We start from the raw sequence: 17919 nt of genomic DNA on the forward strand, positions 1-17919 counted from the left end.
GCAGTGCTATCCAAAACTCTCTTATTAGAGAGGATTCTTAATGAACCAGGATATTGAGTGTACCAAGAAATAGCAGCCATTTGTGAGATGACTTCACAATGTATGGAAGTTAAGAAAAAAAAAAAGCTATTGAAAAATCAGAAAGCAACCAAGTTTTAAAGTTGCTTCACTTACCAGCCACTGATTGGCTAAACTTCCATCAAATTAACTAACTTTAAAGCTTCCTGGAGCTTACTACTAACTGCATGAGATTGCTAATGAAACAAGTATGTATCTGGTCATTTACTGATAATTTTTCCCAGCTTCCTGAATGAAACTATATTACTTTATGTATTAACATTGTAGAAGATCCAGTTCTTAGGTTGTTTCCTCAGTTTAGCATTTTATTAGTTGGTATTTATGCATTTGGAAATAGTAATAAGACCATTTGAACTATCTCATGTTGATTTCCATACGTATTTTTCTAATTAAGCAGAGGAAAGAAATATTTTCAGGATGGGAATGTCCATTGTTCCTTGTGCATTTTAATTCATTTCAGTGAAGGCTTACGGCCAGATGAGGCACACCTGTGGGATAGGCAGTGTTTCTTTTGAGGGGCTTTTCTCTTTTCGGACCACTTCTCTTTGGTCTAAAGATTTCCTGGATGCCTAGTTTACCCTCTGCCTTCCTTACCGCTCTTCACCTTCTTAATGACATCCAACTTTACAAGATGTCTGTGGGAAAGCCTTTTTAAATTAATCCATGCTCACGACTTCGTCAAATTGCAATTGGTACAACAAAACTCTTAAAGATGAAACCTAGACATATAGAATTTCTTTCAGAAAGTATAGAAAGCTCTTATGGAAAGTATACAAGTTCAGTTTTTTGGGTTTTTTTGTTGTTGTTTTTTTTTTGAAATGGAAGAGAAGATTTCACTTTAAAATTAGAAGTCTTTGGGAGCTCCTGTTGTGGCTCAGCAGTAACGAACCTGACTAGTGTCATGAGGATGAGGGTTCGATCCCTGGCCTTGCTCAGTGGGTTAAGGATCTGGTGTGGCCGTGAGCTGTGGTGCAGGTTGCAGACATGCCTTGGATCCCACATTGCTGTGGCTGTGGCATAGGCCAGCAGCTACAACTCCGATTCGACCCCTAGCCTGGGAACTTCCATATGCCACAGGTGCAGCCCTAAAAAAGACAAAAAAAAAAATTAGAAGTCTTCTTAGGTCTCCTCACATCATGTAAGGGCCACATTTTCATCCTGGTGCTACAAGTTTTTGTAGCTTAACTGTTTAAATAAGCTATTGTATTTCAAAACATGCTTTACGTATTCAGCTTGAAATAAAGCATATTTTCATTAAGAGTGAGCAACAGACTAAGTCAAAAGAATTCCTATTGACAGGTGTTTGTACATCACCATATATACCCTAACTGAGCAGATATCTTGACCTTTTTTTAGTTCTTGGAACAAGAACTGCATAGAACAGCTGTCTTCTTTTTGTTCTTACCTTAAAATGGAAAGAAAGAGAAGACTGCCTTATTTTTATTAAAAAGTTATACTGAAAGACTAAAAGCACTTCAGAGATAAACGATAGTTTAAGAAGAGAAACATATGCCCTCAAAAGTATTAATAAAGTAGGCAAAGCCAGAAAGAAATCCACCCAGGACAATCCTGGAGATGAGAAGATATTTTTCTGAAAATAATTAAAAATCAAAGAATGTTTGAAATGATATATTCTATAAACATGCTTATGTTTCTTCAAATCTCTGAGTTCTCTCAGTTTCTGTTATACTGCTTAATCATGTAACTTGTATGATTTTTCACATAGCACTTTTTGTTGTTGTTGTTTTGGTCTTTTTGTCTTTTCTAGGGCCATACCCACGGCATATGGAGGTTCCCAGGCTAGGGGTCCAGTCGGAGCTGTTGCCACTGGCCTGCGCCACAGCCACAGCTACAGCCACAGCAGTACCAGATCCGAGCTGTGTCTGCGACCTACACCACAGCTCACGGCAACACCGGATCCTTAACCCACTGAGCGAGGCCAGGGACCGAACTCACAACCTCATGGTTCCTAGTCAGATTCATTAACCCCTGCGCCACGATGGGAACTCCTCACACAGCCTTTTTAGTAGTAAAAATGAAAGCATGACACTCTGCCAGGTCCCATGTGGGTTCTATGCCCTGATGGGGAAGACACAGTGAAAGGCTGAGTCAGACCAGGGCACCTGTTAACTCTGCAGAGCCCAAAAGAATGTGAGTCACTGTCTAAGCCAAAGATAGAGCATTGAGCCAAAAAATTCTGGATTTAGAGACCGAGGAGTCTGTTTTCTATAAGTCGCTAACGCTATCAGGGAGAGAAGAGCTGGAGGGGGGAGAGGTAACTGTGCCAGTTCTTCAGGGCTGACTCTGGCACATCAGCCATTTATCTCTCAGCCTTGCACTGTGGTGAGAGCCTGATGGTTCCCTGTATCAGTACCCCAGCCCCCCTGTGGTGACCCAAGTTTGTAGGCAGAGGGCCTAAACTGGGATAATGGGCCTCTAAAGGTCTGGCCCAGAATTTCTAACACTATTAAATAAAAGCAAATAGAACAAAAGCCAAAAAGAAGCCAGTCTAATCATCTAGCCTAGAAAAAAGGGTGAACTACTGTTATTAAAACATAAACATCTAAGTTTTAATATTGAAAAGGAAATCAGAAGGTATGCACAAGCAAATTGCCCAGTTTTCCTTTGAAAGAAGAATTCCATACATTAACTGTTCACCTTGGGGCAAATTACAAAGAAATTACAAGCACGCTGTAAACACACTTTAAATTGTACAAAGTTGTCAAAGCCGTCCCCTGTCCATGCTCTTCCAAAGAATGGAATAGAATAATGCATGCTTAAGTGACCACTCTGTTGAGTGACCAAGTCAGCGATTGAGTGAATCAAGGAATAAATTAATCAATGAATACGCCTATTTTCCTGGGCTTAAAAATTCACAGATAAAAATTCACTCTGCTCAACAGCTATTTATAAACCTTTGCCTCTCTATTTAGACCAGACGTGGCGAAGGAGTGGTTATATAAGTTGCCTCCAGGGCTCTCCACAGTCATTTCTTAAACCCTGACTGTCTGCCTGGTTCTCGGACAGATGACTCAAGGCCCCCGATGACTGGCTCCTTGCTAAATTCAAAGCTTTCTGTTTTCTCAGACCACATCCACCTTGCGAAGCACATGGCAGAACGGAATACAATTTCTTAAGTCTCCAAACCTCTGTAACAGTCATAATTATGAATCTCAAGATACAATTTAAGTGTGATTGAAATGCCAGGTATTTTTTTGTCACTCAATGTAATACTCATTTTAGGCCCCCTTCTGCGGGGGTGGTGAGAAGGTAATCTGAACCCGTGTCAGGCGGCCTTCTCTGCCGCTCCAGTGCCCCTCTTCGGTGTCCTGGCAGTGTCTAAGCCCATCTCAGTCCCTGTCTGCCACATCACACAGCTGTTTCTCCCCTGAGCTTTCCCAGGAAGCACCTGAGGTTATGTCTTCCGCCCTGGGCATCAGCTGAGAGGGAAGGACTGTCTCTTCTCCGGGTCCTGATTACAACTTTCTTCTGTTTTTCTTCTTCCTAATTCCAACCCAGAGAAACTTTAGAAGGTTTAAGAGAAGCCTCTTTTTTCTTTTTTTTTTCCTTTCTTTTTTCTTTTCTGGCTGCCCCAAGGTACATGGAGTTCCCAGGTCAGGGATCAGATCCAAGCCATAGCTGCAGCAACGCCAGATCCTTAACCAACAGTCCCAGGCTGGGCATCAAACCTGCACCCGAGTGCTCCCAAGATGCCCCTAATCCTGCTGCACCACTCTTTGAGTTTACTTATAGTAAACATTGTTTGCCCAACTACTGCCTATGCCATGACGGTCAAAAGAGTATTTTGCAACTCAAAAGCCAAGAACTGATTTTTTTTTCTGTCACATGTCTTATAGGTACATATGTATATCTAAATACTTCCATAGTAAATTTCCCTGAAAGAGTCTTCCTTTTTAAAGGGGTTATCCAATGAGTAACAATAGTGCCCTCCAGGAAAACTGTACTAGCTTTTGTTATCTTTTTCACAGTAAGAGAGAATACCTTTTTTCTCTATCCTTCTCGGTACACCATATTTAAAAATATATCTTTACCATTTTAAAATCAAACTTATGGCTACTAAAGAGGAAACTGTGGGTGGGAGAAGGAATAAATTGGGAGGATGGGATTAACACATACAAACGACTCTACATAAAACAGACAGCAAACCAGGACCTACCGTATAGCATAAGGAGGTCTACTCTGTAATAACCTATATGGGAAAAAAGAATGCATATATTTATATGTATAACTGATTCACTTTGCTATAACTTGAAACTATTACAATATTGTAAATAAACTATACTCCAAAACATTTTAAAAATAGGAAAAAAATTAGGTCTACACTTCAGTGTTAAAAATTTTTTTTTCATCTATATTTCTTTATCAGGGAGCTTGGACTTTCTTCATAGGTTTATTGACCTTTTTTTTTTTCCATTTTTTGCTCACACACTTGGCGCATGGAAGTTCCCAGGCCAGGGATTGAATCCCAGCCACAGCTGCTACCTACGCTACAGCTGCAGCAATGCTGGATCCTTTAATGTACCTCGCCAAGCCAGGAATCGAACCTGCACGCTGCAGGGACCCAAAGGCACTACAATTGGATTCCTAACCCACTGTGACACAGCAGCAACTCTGGCCATTTTTTGAAATTGTTATTAACTTGCCCATTTTGCTTAATCTTTATTGACTTGTAAGAGCACTTCGTTTGAAGAGTATTCGTAACAAATGGACTCCTGTGTTGAAAATATTTTTTTCAGTTTGCTACTTGACTTTTTTAATGGTGTGTGAGACTGAAATGTACCGTTGTTAAATATGACTTTGTGGGGGGTTTCTTGCCGTTTTTACTTAAGAATTCCTTGTGCATCACCAGATGATAACATTGACCTGTGCTTCAGTTGTTTCATGGTTTTATTTTGACATGTGAATGTTTAATCTTTCTGTTATCTTTCACATAGACTGTGAGATTGGAGTCCACACTATTTTTGATCATTTCATTATTATCTGTCCCAGCATCAAGATTTAACAGTCCTTTTCCCGTTTGGTCTAAACCCTACATTTATCACAGAATAAAATTGTATGTGATGGATCTACTTCTAGACTCCGTTTCGTTCTACTGTCTCTTACTACACCAATGAGACATTGCTTTCAGCACTGTAGATTCTTAATAAATGTTAAAATCAGACAGGCAAAGTCCCCCTTCCTTACTCTTTTCAATTTTTTTCCACGTTTCCGGAATAACTCATTTCCTTCCCCGGAAATTTAGAAAGCGCATTCTCAGTGTTAGTGTTATCTCTGAGGTCTTCATTGCCTCTCACCCTCCTAGCTTGAACCTCTGTCCTGTACCCCGGTGCAGCCTGATGGTTGGTTCAGCTACAAATGTAGTAACTAATAATGATGGCAGCGAATCCCCTTTGCCATCTGGAAATTTCAAACCAGGACTCTACTTTTGATACGAATTTTAAATTTGGCTCTAGAGCAAAGAATGTGGCAACTCTCCCCTTTAAGAAATGTCACTGTCTTTTCAGAGTGTGGAAGGGGAACACCATGAGAAAGCCGTGGAACTCCTCAAGGCTGCTAAGGACAGTGTCAAGCTGGTGGTCCGATACACCCCAAAAGTCTTGGAAGAAATGGAGGCTCGATTTGAAAAGCTCCGGACAGCCCGGCGTCGGCAGCAGCAGCAATTGCTAATTCAGCAGCAGCAACAGCAGCAGCAGCAACAAACACAGCAAAACCATATGTCATAGGTGAGAGGTGCCTTTTTCCATACAAGGAAAGTCCCTTACACATACAACTTCGGGTTTTTTTTTTTTTTTAACATAATTTCTTAGACAGCTGGAACATAATCATTAGATTTAATACTAATATAAAAAATCAAACAAATAAAAAACAATGACGTCAGAAAGTGTAAACCCCACAGTTGCTTCCTTTATGTGTTATTCAGCCACAGTCTCAGCAAATTGAAGATATTTGAAAAATGATATACTTTGGGAGGGCTAGGTATAGACTACAGTGCCTACATGCAGAGTAAAGAAATGCGGCCTCTATGCAAACCCATCCCCAGGCACGTGGCTGGACGACGGTGTGGGCTAGATTCTAGCCCCCCCTCACCACCGTAGCTAGTTGCTTTTGCACGTTGTACAAACTTAACAACCATGTAGAGCAGATCCTAGGAAGCTCTCCTTTAGAATACTGAAGCACGGTTTACTAGCAAACTGCTGCACTGAAAAGAATGAAGTAGAGACCTGCTAGTGCTTATGCTGTGAAATAATATGTGTGTGTGTGTGTATATATATATATATATATATATATATATATATATTTTTTTTTTTTTTTAAAAGCCACACTCATGGCATATGAGGTTCCCAGACTAGCGGTTGAATGGGAGCTACAGCTACTGGCCTACACCACAGTCATAGCAATTCAGGATCCAGGCCTTGTCTGCGACCTACCCCATAGTTCATGGCAACGTCAGATCCTCAACCCGCTGGGCGGAGGCCAGGGATCAAACCCCCAGCCTCATGGTTCCTAGTCGGATTCATTTCCGTGGCGCCACAACGGGAACTCCCTGCTGTGAGATATTTTGAAATTCTCTTTGGGTGCTCACTTAAAATGTGTCTGAGATGTACCTGCCCTTCTCTAAATTCTACTTTGGGACAAAGGACACCAAATTAGGTTTTGCTGCATGGGTTTAAGACAAAATTTTTTTTTTAAAAAAAGGAAAACGCAGGAAGAAATGTTAAGAGTAAGAATCACCATTTTCGAGTGCCTTTTCTGTGCTAGACCCTTCCACATGTTATACCTAATCCTCAAAATACTCTTTACAGTATCACTAAAACACCATTTTCCAGATGGATGATATGAAGCTGCAGTAGCTTCAGTGGATTCTCTACCACCACACTTAGAAGTAGCATTGAATTATTTTTCCTTCTCCTACCAAGTATTTCATCTGCCAACATGAGAAATTCTGGATTTCCATAAATTTTTCTTGCTGTCCTTTGGAAGAGACCCTGCATATCATTAGATACGGCTACACTGTAACATCTACAAATGTGTATTTTAAATGAGGTTCAAATGTTCTTGGGAAGATGACAATGAGTAATGGTAGTTTTAACTCATTCAATACAGATTAGTATTTGCACAACCAGAAACACTGAATATGAGAAGATATTTGCAATTATTTGTGATGCTCATGAAAAGGAGAATCTACATGGGGAAGGAAAAAGAATATGAGACTCGTCCTCAGAGTCCTGGAAATTCAGCTCTCTGTCTTCTTTTCATAGCTTCCTAGTTTTACTCTACATACCCTATATCTAAAATTACATTTCATTCTGAAAACTACATTTTTTTCAACAGTAAATATGTATTGTTCCTATGCTGTTCCAGGCACAGGTCAATGGGCTGTAGAAACATCGTGAGCAAAGCCAAGTCCTTTGCTCTCCTGATGTTTACACTCTGGTTGGCGGAGAGAGCCAATTAACAAGTAGATTAAAAACATCTTACTGAGACTAGTACTTTGTCTCGTTAGAATAGTGTGCTTCGGAGTTCTCCTGTGATGCAGTGGGTTAAGGATCCGGCATTGTCACTGTGGCAGCTTGGGTCACTGCTGTGGCTCGGAGGGATCCCTGGCCCAGGAACTTCCACGTGCTGTGGGCACGGCCAAAAAAAAAAAAAAAAAAAAAACCTTAAAATAGTGTGCTTTTATAGAGACTGGCGAGGTGATGGCTTTTTGTGAAGATGAGAGAAGACCTCTCTAAGGAGGTGACATTTCAGCTGAGGTTGAGTGACAAGGAGAAGCCAAGAGATGAGCGCAAAGAGGAGGAGGAGGGAGAAGCCGGGGCAGGAAGCCCTGAGGCTGATGGGAGCCTGCTTGATGTGTGAGGAACAGAAAGACAGCTGAGGCAGCTCGGGGATAAGGCGTGAGACGGAGAGTGCGATAGACGGGGCAGGACACAGGGAGCCTTTGAAGATACTGAAGGAAGTTAGATTTTATTGCACTGGAAACCTCGGAAGGGTTTTAAGCAAAGGAGTGACATGATATGATTCGTATGTTAAAAAGAACACTCTGGCTGCTGTGGGGAAAAGAGCTTATTGCAGGGTAAGAGTGAAAACAGACAGGAATTAGGAGGCTGTCACATAGCAGTCCAGCCAAGAAATACAGCGATTTGGACTGGACGATGGAATGATTTGGATGCACCTTTTATCTCTTATCCATTTCAAACATAAAGGTACTTCACCTTTGTGCTTGGAGAATCCTTTCAAGGGTCTTTCGTTGATAGTAGCAATCCGTTAGTCTTTAGTCAGACATCAATACTTTTCACAAACTCATTTTTTCCCTTCCATTCTCGATAAAGCAGACTTGTACCAATTCTCCTAACTGCTTTACCACAGTAACCCCTAGAAAAACGTTTTTCACTCTTTTGAAAGAAGTACGTTGCCACTCAGATTTCTGAGGTCTTACTAAAAGCTTCCAGCACTCCGTTCACGCAGTCCACTTTGGAAGTCTGTGCCTTGGCTGTAAATATTTCCTGGGCCACGTACTCCATTCCATTTCTCTGTTCTATCAGTCTTCATTACATCTCCTGAGAGTTTCCTACTGTCTCATTACCAAAGACAATTTTTTTTGCTTTTTAGGGCCTCACCTGCTGCATAGAGAAGTTCCCAGGCTAGGGGGTGAATTGGAGCTGTCGCTGCCAGCCTACACCACAGCCACAGCAACATCAGATCTGAGCCACATCTGCAACCTTCACCACAGCTCACAGCAACGCTGATTCCTTAACCACTGAGCGAGGCCAGGGATTGAACACGCATCCTTATGCCTATTAGTTGGGTTCGTTTCCGCAGAGCCACAAGGGGAACTCCCCAAAGATGAATTTTTTTTTTGTATTAAAACTGTGTTTTTTCTTGTGTAGGATATAGCAAAGCTCTGTTTAAGGGACTATGAAATTTGTATTTATGCCTGCCAAGACGGTACTTGCAATACACAGAATCATGGCCCCTTGAGAGGAAACTGCAGTGACCATTTCAAGAACAAGCGAAGTACAACCAACTCATGTCCCCCATGGATTTTATGGTGGATTCAGTCAGAGACCTCCATTAGTTCTTGTTCAGCATTTAATTAATTAGATTTTTAAGGATTAAATTGGATTTGTTACACTTGGTTACTCGCTATTGTTGCTTTTGAGGAGAGATTTGACGCTATGTACTTTGAGCAAATCTCTGATTTTTTTTTAACTTTATCATAGTTGACTTACACTGTTGTATTACTTTCAGGTGTATAGATAGGTAAATCACTTATACGTATGCATGTGTCCATTCTTTCTTCCTGTGTAGATTATCACAGAACACTGAGCAGATGTCCCCCTGCTACACAGCGGGTCCCGGTTAATTACCCACCCCCCATCTACAGTAGTGTGTATGTGTCATTTCCATCCTCCAATTTTACCCCCTCCCTCTGGTAACCGTAAGGCTGATCTCGAAATCTATGTTATATTCTGTAAAGAAGTTCCCTGTATCCCCTTTTATTAGATTCCACATATAAGCGACACCCTATGATGTTTGTCTTTCCCTGACTGACTGTACTTAGGATGTTATTTAAGTCGGACAAGCCAAGAAAAGACCAGGTAAAGCAAAAATACTTCCAGATAGGTTCTTATTGTTTATTCTGTGGAGTGGAATTACTCTTCTCTAAATTAGAAATAATAACTTTTGGAGTTCCCGTCGTGGCGCAGTGGTTCACGAATCCGACTAGGAACCATGAGGTTGCGGGTTCGGTCCCCGCCCTCGCTCAGTGGGTTAAGGATCCGGCGTTGCCGTGAGCTGGGGTGTAGGTTGCAGAATTGGCTCGGATCCCGCGTTGCTGTGGCTCTGGCGGAGGCCGGTGGCTACAGCTCCGATTCGACCCCTAGCCTGGGAACCTCCATATGCCGCAGGAGCGGCCCAAGAAATAGCAAAAAGACAAAAAAAAAGAAAAAGAAAGAATAACTTTTAAATCTCCGGGGAGAAGTTAGGAAGCCACTCGTGTAGTGGTCAGTGGCGCGTGCAGACGGAAAATAGTTTGAATGCGAGTCGTGAGTGGAAAATGCGTCTCACGTCTGCTTTTCATTTTAAACTCTCCTGGAGTACATCTCAGCTGTCTTTTCCCCTCATTTCCACATTTGTGCACCAGGAAGAACAGATTGCATTTTCTAAAATGTAGTAAACATGATCACTATGTAATTATATTACAGAAACATAACGGAATATGAATATAGGCTTTTTTTTTAATACTGTACTCACTTTTTTTGAGGAGCAGTGTTGCATTTATTCAGCTTCAAGCATTTCTCCTTTTTCCTTTTTTTAAACTGAAGTGTAGTGACTTTATTAGTTTAAAGCATAACTGTCATTTAACATTTGTGTACATTGCAAATTGATCATCCCCATAAATCTAGTTACCAGGCCCATCATCATATAAAGTTATTACAGTACTATTGACTGTATTCCCTATGCTGCAAATTGCATCCTCATGATTTATTTGTTTTTTAACTGAAAGTTTGTACCTTCTGATTCTCTTCACTTTTTCTTAAAATTTTTGAACACTTTTTTAAAGTGGGACTTTATATAGATCCATATTTCATCCAGATTCCCAAGGAATAAAAGAGGAAGAATACTTTCTGAGATGTCAGCATTCTGAAGAAGCCAAGACCTAAAGGTTATTTCATTTCACTGATCTCCTATTGGCAGATCCAGGGTGAAGAATTCATTTGCATTCAAAGACAGCCAGGATTGGGAGTTCCTGTCGTGGCTCAGTGGTTAACGAATCTGACTAGGAACCATGAGGTTGCAGGTTCGATCCCTGGTCTTGCTCAGTGGGTTAAGGATCCGGTGTTGCCATGAGCTGTGGTGTAGGTTGCAGACACGACCCAGATCCCGCGTTGTGGTGGCTGTGGTGTAGGCTGGCAGCTACAGCTCTGATTAGACCCCTAGGCTGGAAACCTCCATGTGCCACGGGAGCGGCCCAAGAAATGGCAAAAGGACAGGCAGGATCTTAGCCGATTTACAAAGCAGCTGGCCTTTGCCATTAGCTTCACCGACTTTCCTCTTCTTCCTGCTCTTCAGGCCCCTACTTCATTTTGTCCACTACTTACTGTTCTGTATCTTCCACTAATGTCACCACAGCCACAGGCCTGATGATCTGACCCAGGGAACCACTGCCAGAACTGCCAGCCCAGTTGCTGAGAGGTCCCAAAGGGTGACTCTGAAAAGCCAAAGTGAAACCCCAGAGTTATCAAGCAGAAAACTGAACCAGAAATACTGATCATAATGTGGATAAAATTTATTAAGGAATTAGGGCATGCCCCGAACTCTTAATAACTCAGTCTTCACGGTAATCCTGTGAGTATCAGTACTATTTCAAACTCATTTTAAAGAAGGGAATTGAGTCGGGTAAGATTTTCTAAAGTCTGCTTATTTCACAGCCAGGAAGTCATAGGGCCATCATGCAAACTCAGAGATAGCGGCTTCAGAGCCCCCTTCTCTTACCCACTGAGCTGCTCTACCTGTGTCTTCGGTTCCACCTGCCCTTGTATTTCCCATCCCTCCTCACGTACGCACTTACATGAGCTTTCCTGGCATTCAATCTCACTTCTGCTTCAAGTTGGCAACTAACCCTTCCCGCTTCCACCCGAAACAGTGTCCCATGCTTCAAGGGACTTTATCATCACAGCTCTGTGGTTTTCCTATTGCTGCCTTAAAAAGGACCACAAATTCAGTGGCTTTTCTTAAAAGAATACAAATTAACTTTCCTGTAATATTGTAGGACAGAAGCCCGGATAGCCTCACTGGGCCTTCAGAGGCTGTCGAGGAAGATCCATTTCCTTGCCTTCTCTCGCTTCCAGGGGCTCCTGCCTCCCTTGCCTCCTGGTGCCGTTCCCCCGGCTCAGAACCAGCAAGGACGGTCTGGTCCTCTTTGCATTACTCTGACCTCTGCTTCCACTGCCACCTCACCTTCCCAGCCTCTTTCTCCTCGCACTTTCTTCCACTTCTAATTACATTGCACCCACCTGGACAACTCAGGCGAGGCGTCCTATCTTCACATCAGCTGTTTAGCCATCTTAGTTCGATCTACAATGTGAATTTCCCTTGACCTTGGAATCTAACATATTCACAGGTTTTGGGGGTTGGAATGGGAGCATATTTTGGAGGCCATTATTCTGCCTTCCACAGTGGCTCCCTCGAAAATTAACAAAGCAATCTAAACAACACAATTTAAAGTAATGTTGAAAAGAGGCTTTTATTTAAAAAAAAAGAATCATTAATCTGTTGAATCATAACTCATGGGAATGAGGGAAATACTGAGAACGCTTGGTGCAGGTGATGCTTGCCAGTAGGTATTTCAGTGGTGCACACTGGGGATGCCCAGTGCCCTCCCAGCTGGTGGCACACCCCTCAGGCCACTCTCTCTCTGGGTAGATGAAGAGGCCCAAGGCTCTTACTAAAATTCACCTGGTCTGAGTCCCATTTCCTTGAGACATGTAACTGTATGATAAGTTAATTAAAAATTCAATCACTTGGTAGCTCTGTCACCTGGTAGCTAAGGGACTTGAAAGTTATTCAATATAAGACTCAGGAAAGGGAGTTCCTGTCGGTTACGCATAGGTTAACGAATCCGACTAGGAACCATGAGGTTGCGGGTTCGATCCCTGGGCTTGCTCAGTGGGTTAAGGATCCGGTGTCGCCATGATCTGTGGTGTAGGTCACAGACGTGGCTCAGATCCCGCGTTGCTCTGGCTCTGGTGCAGGCCAGTGGCTACAGCTCCGATTGGACCCCTAGCCTGGGAAGCTCCATATGCCGCGGGAAGTGGCCCTAGAAAATGCAAAAAGACCAAAAAAAAAAAAAAAAGACTCGGGAAAATGGTCTGTTGTTCAGATTAAATAAGAAAAAATATGTAAAACTCTTAAAATATGTGGCAGTTCGTGAGCCCTCAATAGTAACAGTAGTGGTGGAAGTACAGCAGTTAGAATGCTAGTGGCGGATGTTTGTAGGCAGTGTCCTGTCAGGTGACTCCCAGAGAAGTGCAAGGGCTCAGGCATGACGTTCAGGTCCACTCAGGCTCGAGGAGCTTCTAGGCGTATCTCTAGAAGGCTTGGCCACCAGAGAGTGTGGATGCAGAGGGAGCCGACCGCAAACCTTCCCCTCCCACGCACGCGCTTTCACGTCAACCAGAATAATTTGTTAAAACATTTTTTTTTGTATATGGTGCTCTGCATTCATTGAAATTAAAATATCTGCAGCTTTAAAAGCAAAGATTGAAAACCACTGTTCCTTCTGAAAGAGATGACTCCACCATGGTGGAAAAGGGACAGGTCTGAGGGAGTGTCTGGGGAGGCTGCCCCCCTAAATCTGACTACGCAGGGCAGCTGCCTAGTCTGTTCTACTCTGCGTCAGGCTGACCTGATGGGAGAAAAAGCAGGACTCTGTGCCTCACGGAAGGGCTGCAGGTGCCCCCAGCCTGTTAAAGAGAGACTCTGCTTGTCTGTAACTCAATGGGAGCCCCACTCCCGCCCTCAGGTGCAGTATATAAAGGTTATCTCTTGCTTGCCTTCGTGGAGAGAAGTAGATTCATCTGGAGAAATGGTTTACATTTGATATGTTTCCAAACTGGTGTTTTTTTTTATTGAATTCTAAGGACTACGCATCCTCATTTGATAATTACTTTGTGAACATCAAACATGTAGACGTCTGTGCGTGAAGGACAGCACCCAGAGTAATCCCCACTGTTCTCCCAGGGCACATGCTCCTTTGATAAAGAGGACAATAAAGCTTATTGTCACTGGCAGATGAATACTAATCACTGACGTCTCTTCACTCTTTTCCCCCTTTCAGGTCCTTGAAGCAAAGCTCTTTGATGCAACACCCTATAGTCACCACTTTGCAACCGTGCTTCAGAATCCCAGCACATAGAAAAAGAGACAACACTGATAATTATACCCGTCGGCAAACTGTGAACACGTGGTGTGTAAATTCTTTACCAAGGCAACTCGACACCTTCTCTCTCTGGGGCTCAAGCCCCGCTGCTCATGTGCTCTTTACACACACAGACCTTCCATTCACTGCAGTGGGACTTCTCAGTGTGTAAAGGGAGTGGTTTTCCAGTCTGCAGACTGAAACAGTATACGAATAAAGTCCATGACTTTCCGATAAATCACCAGGGCCAGGGTTAAGGGCAGCTTGGGTCTTACAGCTTTTCCAGAGATGAACACATCCCTCTTTAGACTCGTCCAAACTGCATCAGTTCAAGGCCGTCGCCACTTAATGGAAACCTACACACTGCTCCCCATCCTGACCTGCTCCACATCTGTATTGCTGGGTAGTCTAAATGAGAATTCCAGTTACGTGCAAATTCAGCCTCTGTTCTCCTCTTAAAAATGGCAAGTTATTATACCACATTCATACTCTCTTCAGGTTCTAGAAGCAACCGGCTTTTTATTTCCTGTTTCCATGCATTTTATTATGCATTAATGGAGTGGGGCAACTTCAGCACAACTTTTAGTTGGTTGGAAGCAAGGATAGCGAACTCTAGTACCGTATTTTTTCTTTAAGTCTTGCTGTGTCTAATTCTAACGGAATATAATACCTGTTTATTCCACACAATATATATTATCAAAGTGTATTTGCTACAACCCTAGGTCTTTTCTTACCAAGTACTATGAATCTGGGAAGAGACTACTAGCAAAGGACCTGGCTTCATGAACTGGTCCTCATATGATATTTATATGTAACCCTGCTCTCAGTACTTTTTGTTAAGTTTTATATTTCTGATTGATAAACTCCGGAGAAATCTAAATGCTTTTTACCTACAGTAATGTGCTATCATAGAAGTCTATTTGATACTTTAAAGCTTAGGGCTTACAAAACTAAATTATATATATGTGTGTATATATAGAGATCACACAAAAATATACGTGATAAAATTTAGATCAGTTTCCCCTAATATAAACTGGATATTTTTGGCAATCAAAGATCCAAAATTAGGCATATGGAAACCAGTGATATTAATATTGTGAATGAAAAGATGCTGCTGCTCCTAGGGTAAAAGTGTACATACTTCATCATACACATTCATGAAGGTAAATGGACAATGATATACCATCTTTCAGCAAGTATCATTCACTGGGATACGATTGGTTAGAGTCACCGATACTGATCATAACTTTTGACATGGTGAATCTAGGCATATAAATCTGATTTTACATTATGGAATTAACAGGAAGCAGTAATTATTTGGGCACATAAACACCTTAGCCACACAAATGCACCTGAAAAAAAGAATAAATATCCAGTTGAAACATTCTAGATAGATCATTAAAACTGAGGCAAATATTTCCATATTCTCTTTGATTCTCCAAGAGACAATAAGTTTCACATTTTAGAAAGTCCCTCAAATTAGAAATTCACAAAGCTCAGTTTAGGAACTGCTTTCTTGAAAATACAACCAACTGGAACATTCTGCCCTGTCAGGTGGTATTATTGTCAATGCCAGGCTCTGCCTACTCTTCCTAGTCTATCACTCTGCAGAGGACAAACAGCCAGGAAAGCAGGAGGTATACCATTTTCAGCAGTGCCCTGCTGTGGCAACAGATTCCCATCCTTGAATACATATCATTTTTTACTAGAGAGAACCGGGGGGGAGGGCAAGGGTAAAGACCCTGAATGTTATGTAAAATAGGTTTACAAAAAAAAAAAAAGATAAGCATGACTAAAGGGAATGAATGGAGAATACATGAGTATTATTCAGTTTGAAAGAGTCCTCATTTTTATAAGAAAATTTTAAGAAAACATATATTTTAGTTATCATTTAACAGAAACTATTAAAGCTATTCAGACTATGCCACAGATTCTCATAAAGGGAAGTCACTGCACCCTCTAATGAGAAAATGGTCATTTCAACACATCTCAGTACATTGTATAAATTTGGAGCTTAAGATATGTTTCCATTAATACTAAGTTATCATGTTTTCACGTCAATATAAATTCTGTCATGGCATTACAGAAGCAATTATCAAGTGAGCAGATAATTTATATTTGTGTTTTCTAGAAGTCTTTGTATTTAATGCTTCATTTACATCACTTTCAAGTGCCAATAAATGTATGCCAAGTCCTTCGTCCAAGTGAAGGGGCACTCCATCACACCTAAGGCATCTCAGGACACTTTACACGTCACACTTGTCCTATATACAAATGACCAGCCAAATGGCCAATTTTCTTCAGTAACTAGTTGTTGAAACATAAGCCTGCCCTTAAAGTTTTAATCGAAAGTAGTCATCCCCAAGTTTTAGGCACCTTGTGGTTCTCTAAAGGTTCACTGAAGCCAGAGGGAAGGAAAAGAAAAAAGCAATGACCACAACTTACATTGATGCTTTTTATTATTAATGATCAGATCAGAACCCCTGACAGGTCCTAAATCATCCTAAAATGAGGACATATCAGGTTGCTCTCAATCTTTAATGTCAGAAACAAATGAGATAGTGAAAGAGGAAAAATCTGTTGTGACTCTTCATCAGTGATCCTGGTGAATTTTAGGTCTTCCCCTTGGTCAGGTTGGTGGCCAGACTTTTCTAAGCTCTTTCCTACTGTGATTTTAAAGGCAAATACACAGAGCAAAATTCAGTAGAAGAATACCCGAACCTTTTCATTGAGGCATTTACATTTCGATTCTGTTGCCATTTGAAATAGAACATCCACAGGGAGATAATGAGCTTAAATTACAATTGACTTTGGAAAGAATAACAGATTTTGTGCTTCCTCAATCATGTAATCAATAGGGAATTCTCTAGTTGTGTGAACTACCACTATCTCTTAAGACAATGCTAAGATCTAAATGCAAAATCTATCATTCAGGAGGGTTTTAAAGAATTCAGGGCTATCTCTGAAGAACTTGGCTCCAGATGGATTACCCCAACTTACAACTGCGGGTTTCAGCCGTGACAAACTGATCTGATCTCAGTTCATTTGACTCGGCTGTGCCCATAGGACTCTGAGACATTGGAGTACTTTGTCTGCATTATTTTTTAACATCAGTAGATATTTGTGAATGTGTGAATAATGCCTGAACATCTCATCTTTTTGCTAGTTTATGTTTATCACCACAAACAGCCTATTAGTAAGACCAGCTTTAGCAGCAGCATGAAGTAGAGATCAAAGGTCTGACGATTCAGGGAGGCCAATGTAAAGCAAAATCTCCCAAAATATGGGGTAGTCCTACCCATCTCATCCCTCTCTAGAGCATAAAATCCATCAGAAAGCGCTGCAACTGCCTTGGGGACTGAAGTGTCCCTGGCAACTGGGATAATACCAGCACAATGGAAGCACTCAGTCAGTATTTGTTGAATGAATGAACAATAGGATAGGTGGATAGACAGATAACTGAATTCTGCCTTTTGATAACTGGAAAAAATTCAGCAATTTATGTTATACTAATTGGCACTACAGTTTCTGAATTACACAGAACCAGAATTGACTCTTCATAAATATTTCTTAGAGAAGTGAATCAATGACTTTGAAGTCTTTAAGGGTTTGGGAAAATTTAGACAGGAGTAAAGTTTGAGGATTCAGACAATGAATAAACAAATGAATGAATGAATAAAACTCAACCTTTCTAGTTATTTCTGAATTATGTGACAAGGATGGACTAAACAGGCAACTCCATTTTTAAATTTAGTAAAATATAATGTTTTCACTTAAAAGAACATTCACATCATCCAGCGTATTATTCATGCCCTTTTCAGTATTAACAACTTTTCTTTAAGGCATTCATTATCATTGGAAACACCATCTCTAAATCTTTTCCTGCTTTCAAAAGATCA

General features: G+C 41.4%; 1 protein-coding gene across 2 annotated transcripts in view; it reads left to right on the forward strand.

The window, feature by feature from the left end:
• The window catches only part of LIN7A (lin-7 homolog A, crumbs cell polarity complex component), a 144407-nt gene extending 128600 nt beyond the window's left edge, over positions 1–15807 (forward strand). The window contains exons 5-6 of one of the 2 annotated variants that reach the window (XM_047788358.1): positions 5604–5822; positions 13940–15807. In XM_047788358.1, the coding sequence (XP_047644314.1) occupies positions 5604–5822 (219 nt within the window). In that variant the 3' untranslated portion in view covers positions 13940–15807. Of the gene's footprint in view, positions 1–5603; positions 5823–7203; positions 9376–13939 lie in introns of those variants that run through there. The other variant, XM_047788359.1, reaches the window with a different exon arrangement.
• Positions 15808–17919: the final 2112 nt, after the last annotated feature.

This window comes from Phacochoerus africanus, chromosome 7 (genome assembly GCF_016906955.1).
Source record: "Phacochoerus africanus isolate WHEZ1 chromosome 7, ROS_Pafr_v1, whole genome shotgun sequence".
NCBI classification, from domain to species: domain Eukaryota; kingdom Metazoa; phylum Chordata; class Mammalia; order Artiodactyla; family Suidae; genus Phacochoerus; species Phacochoerus africanus.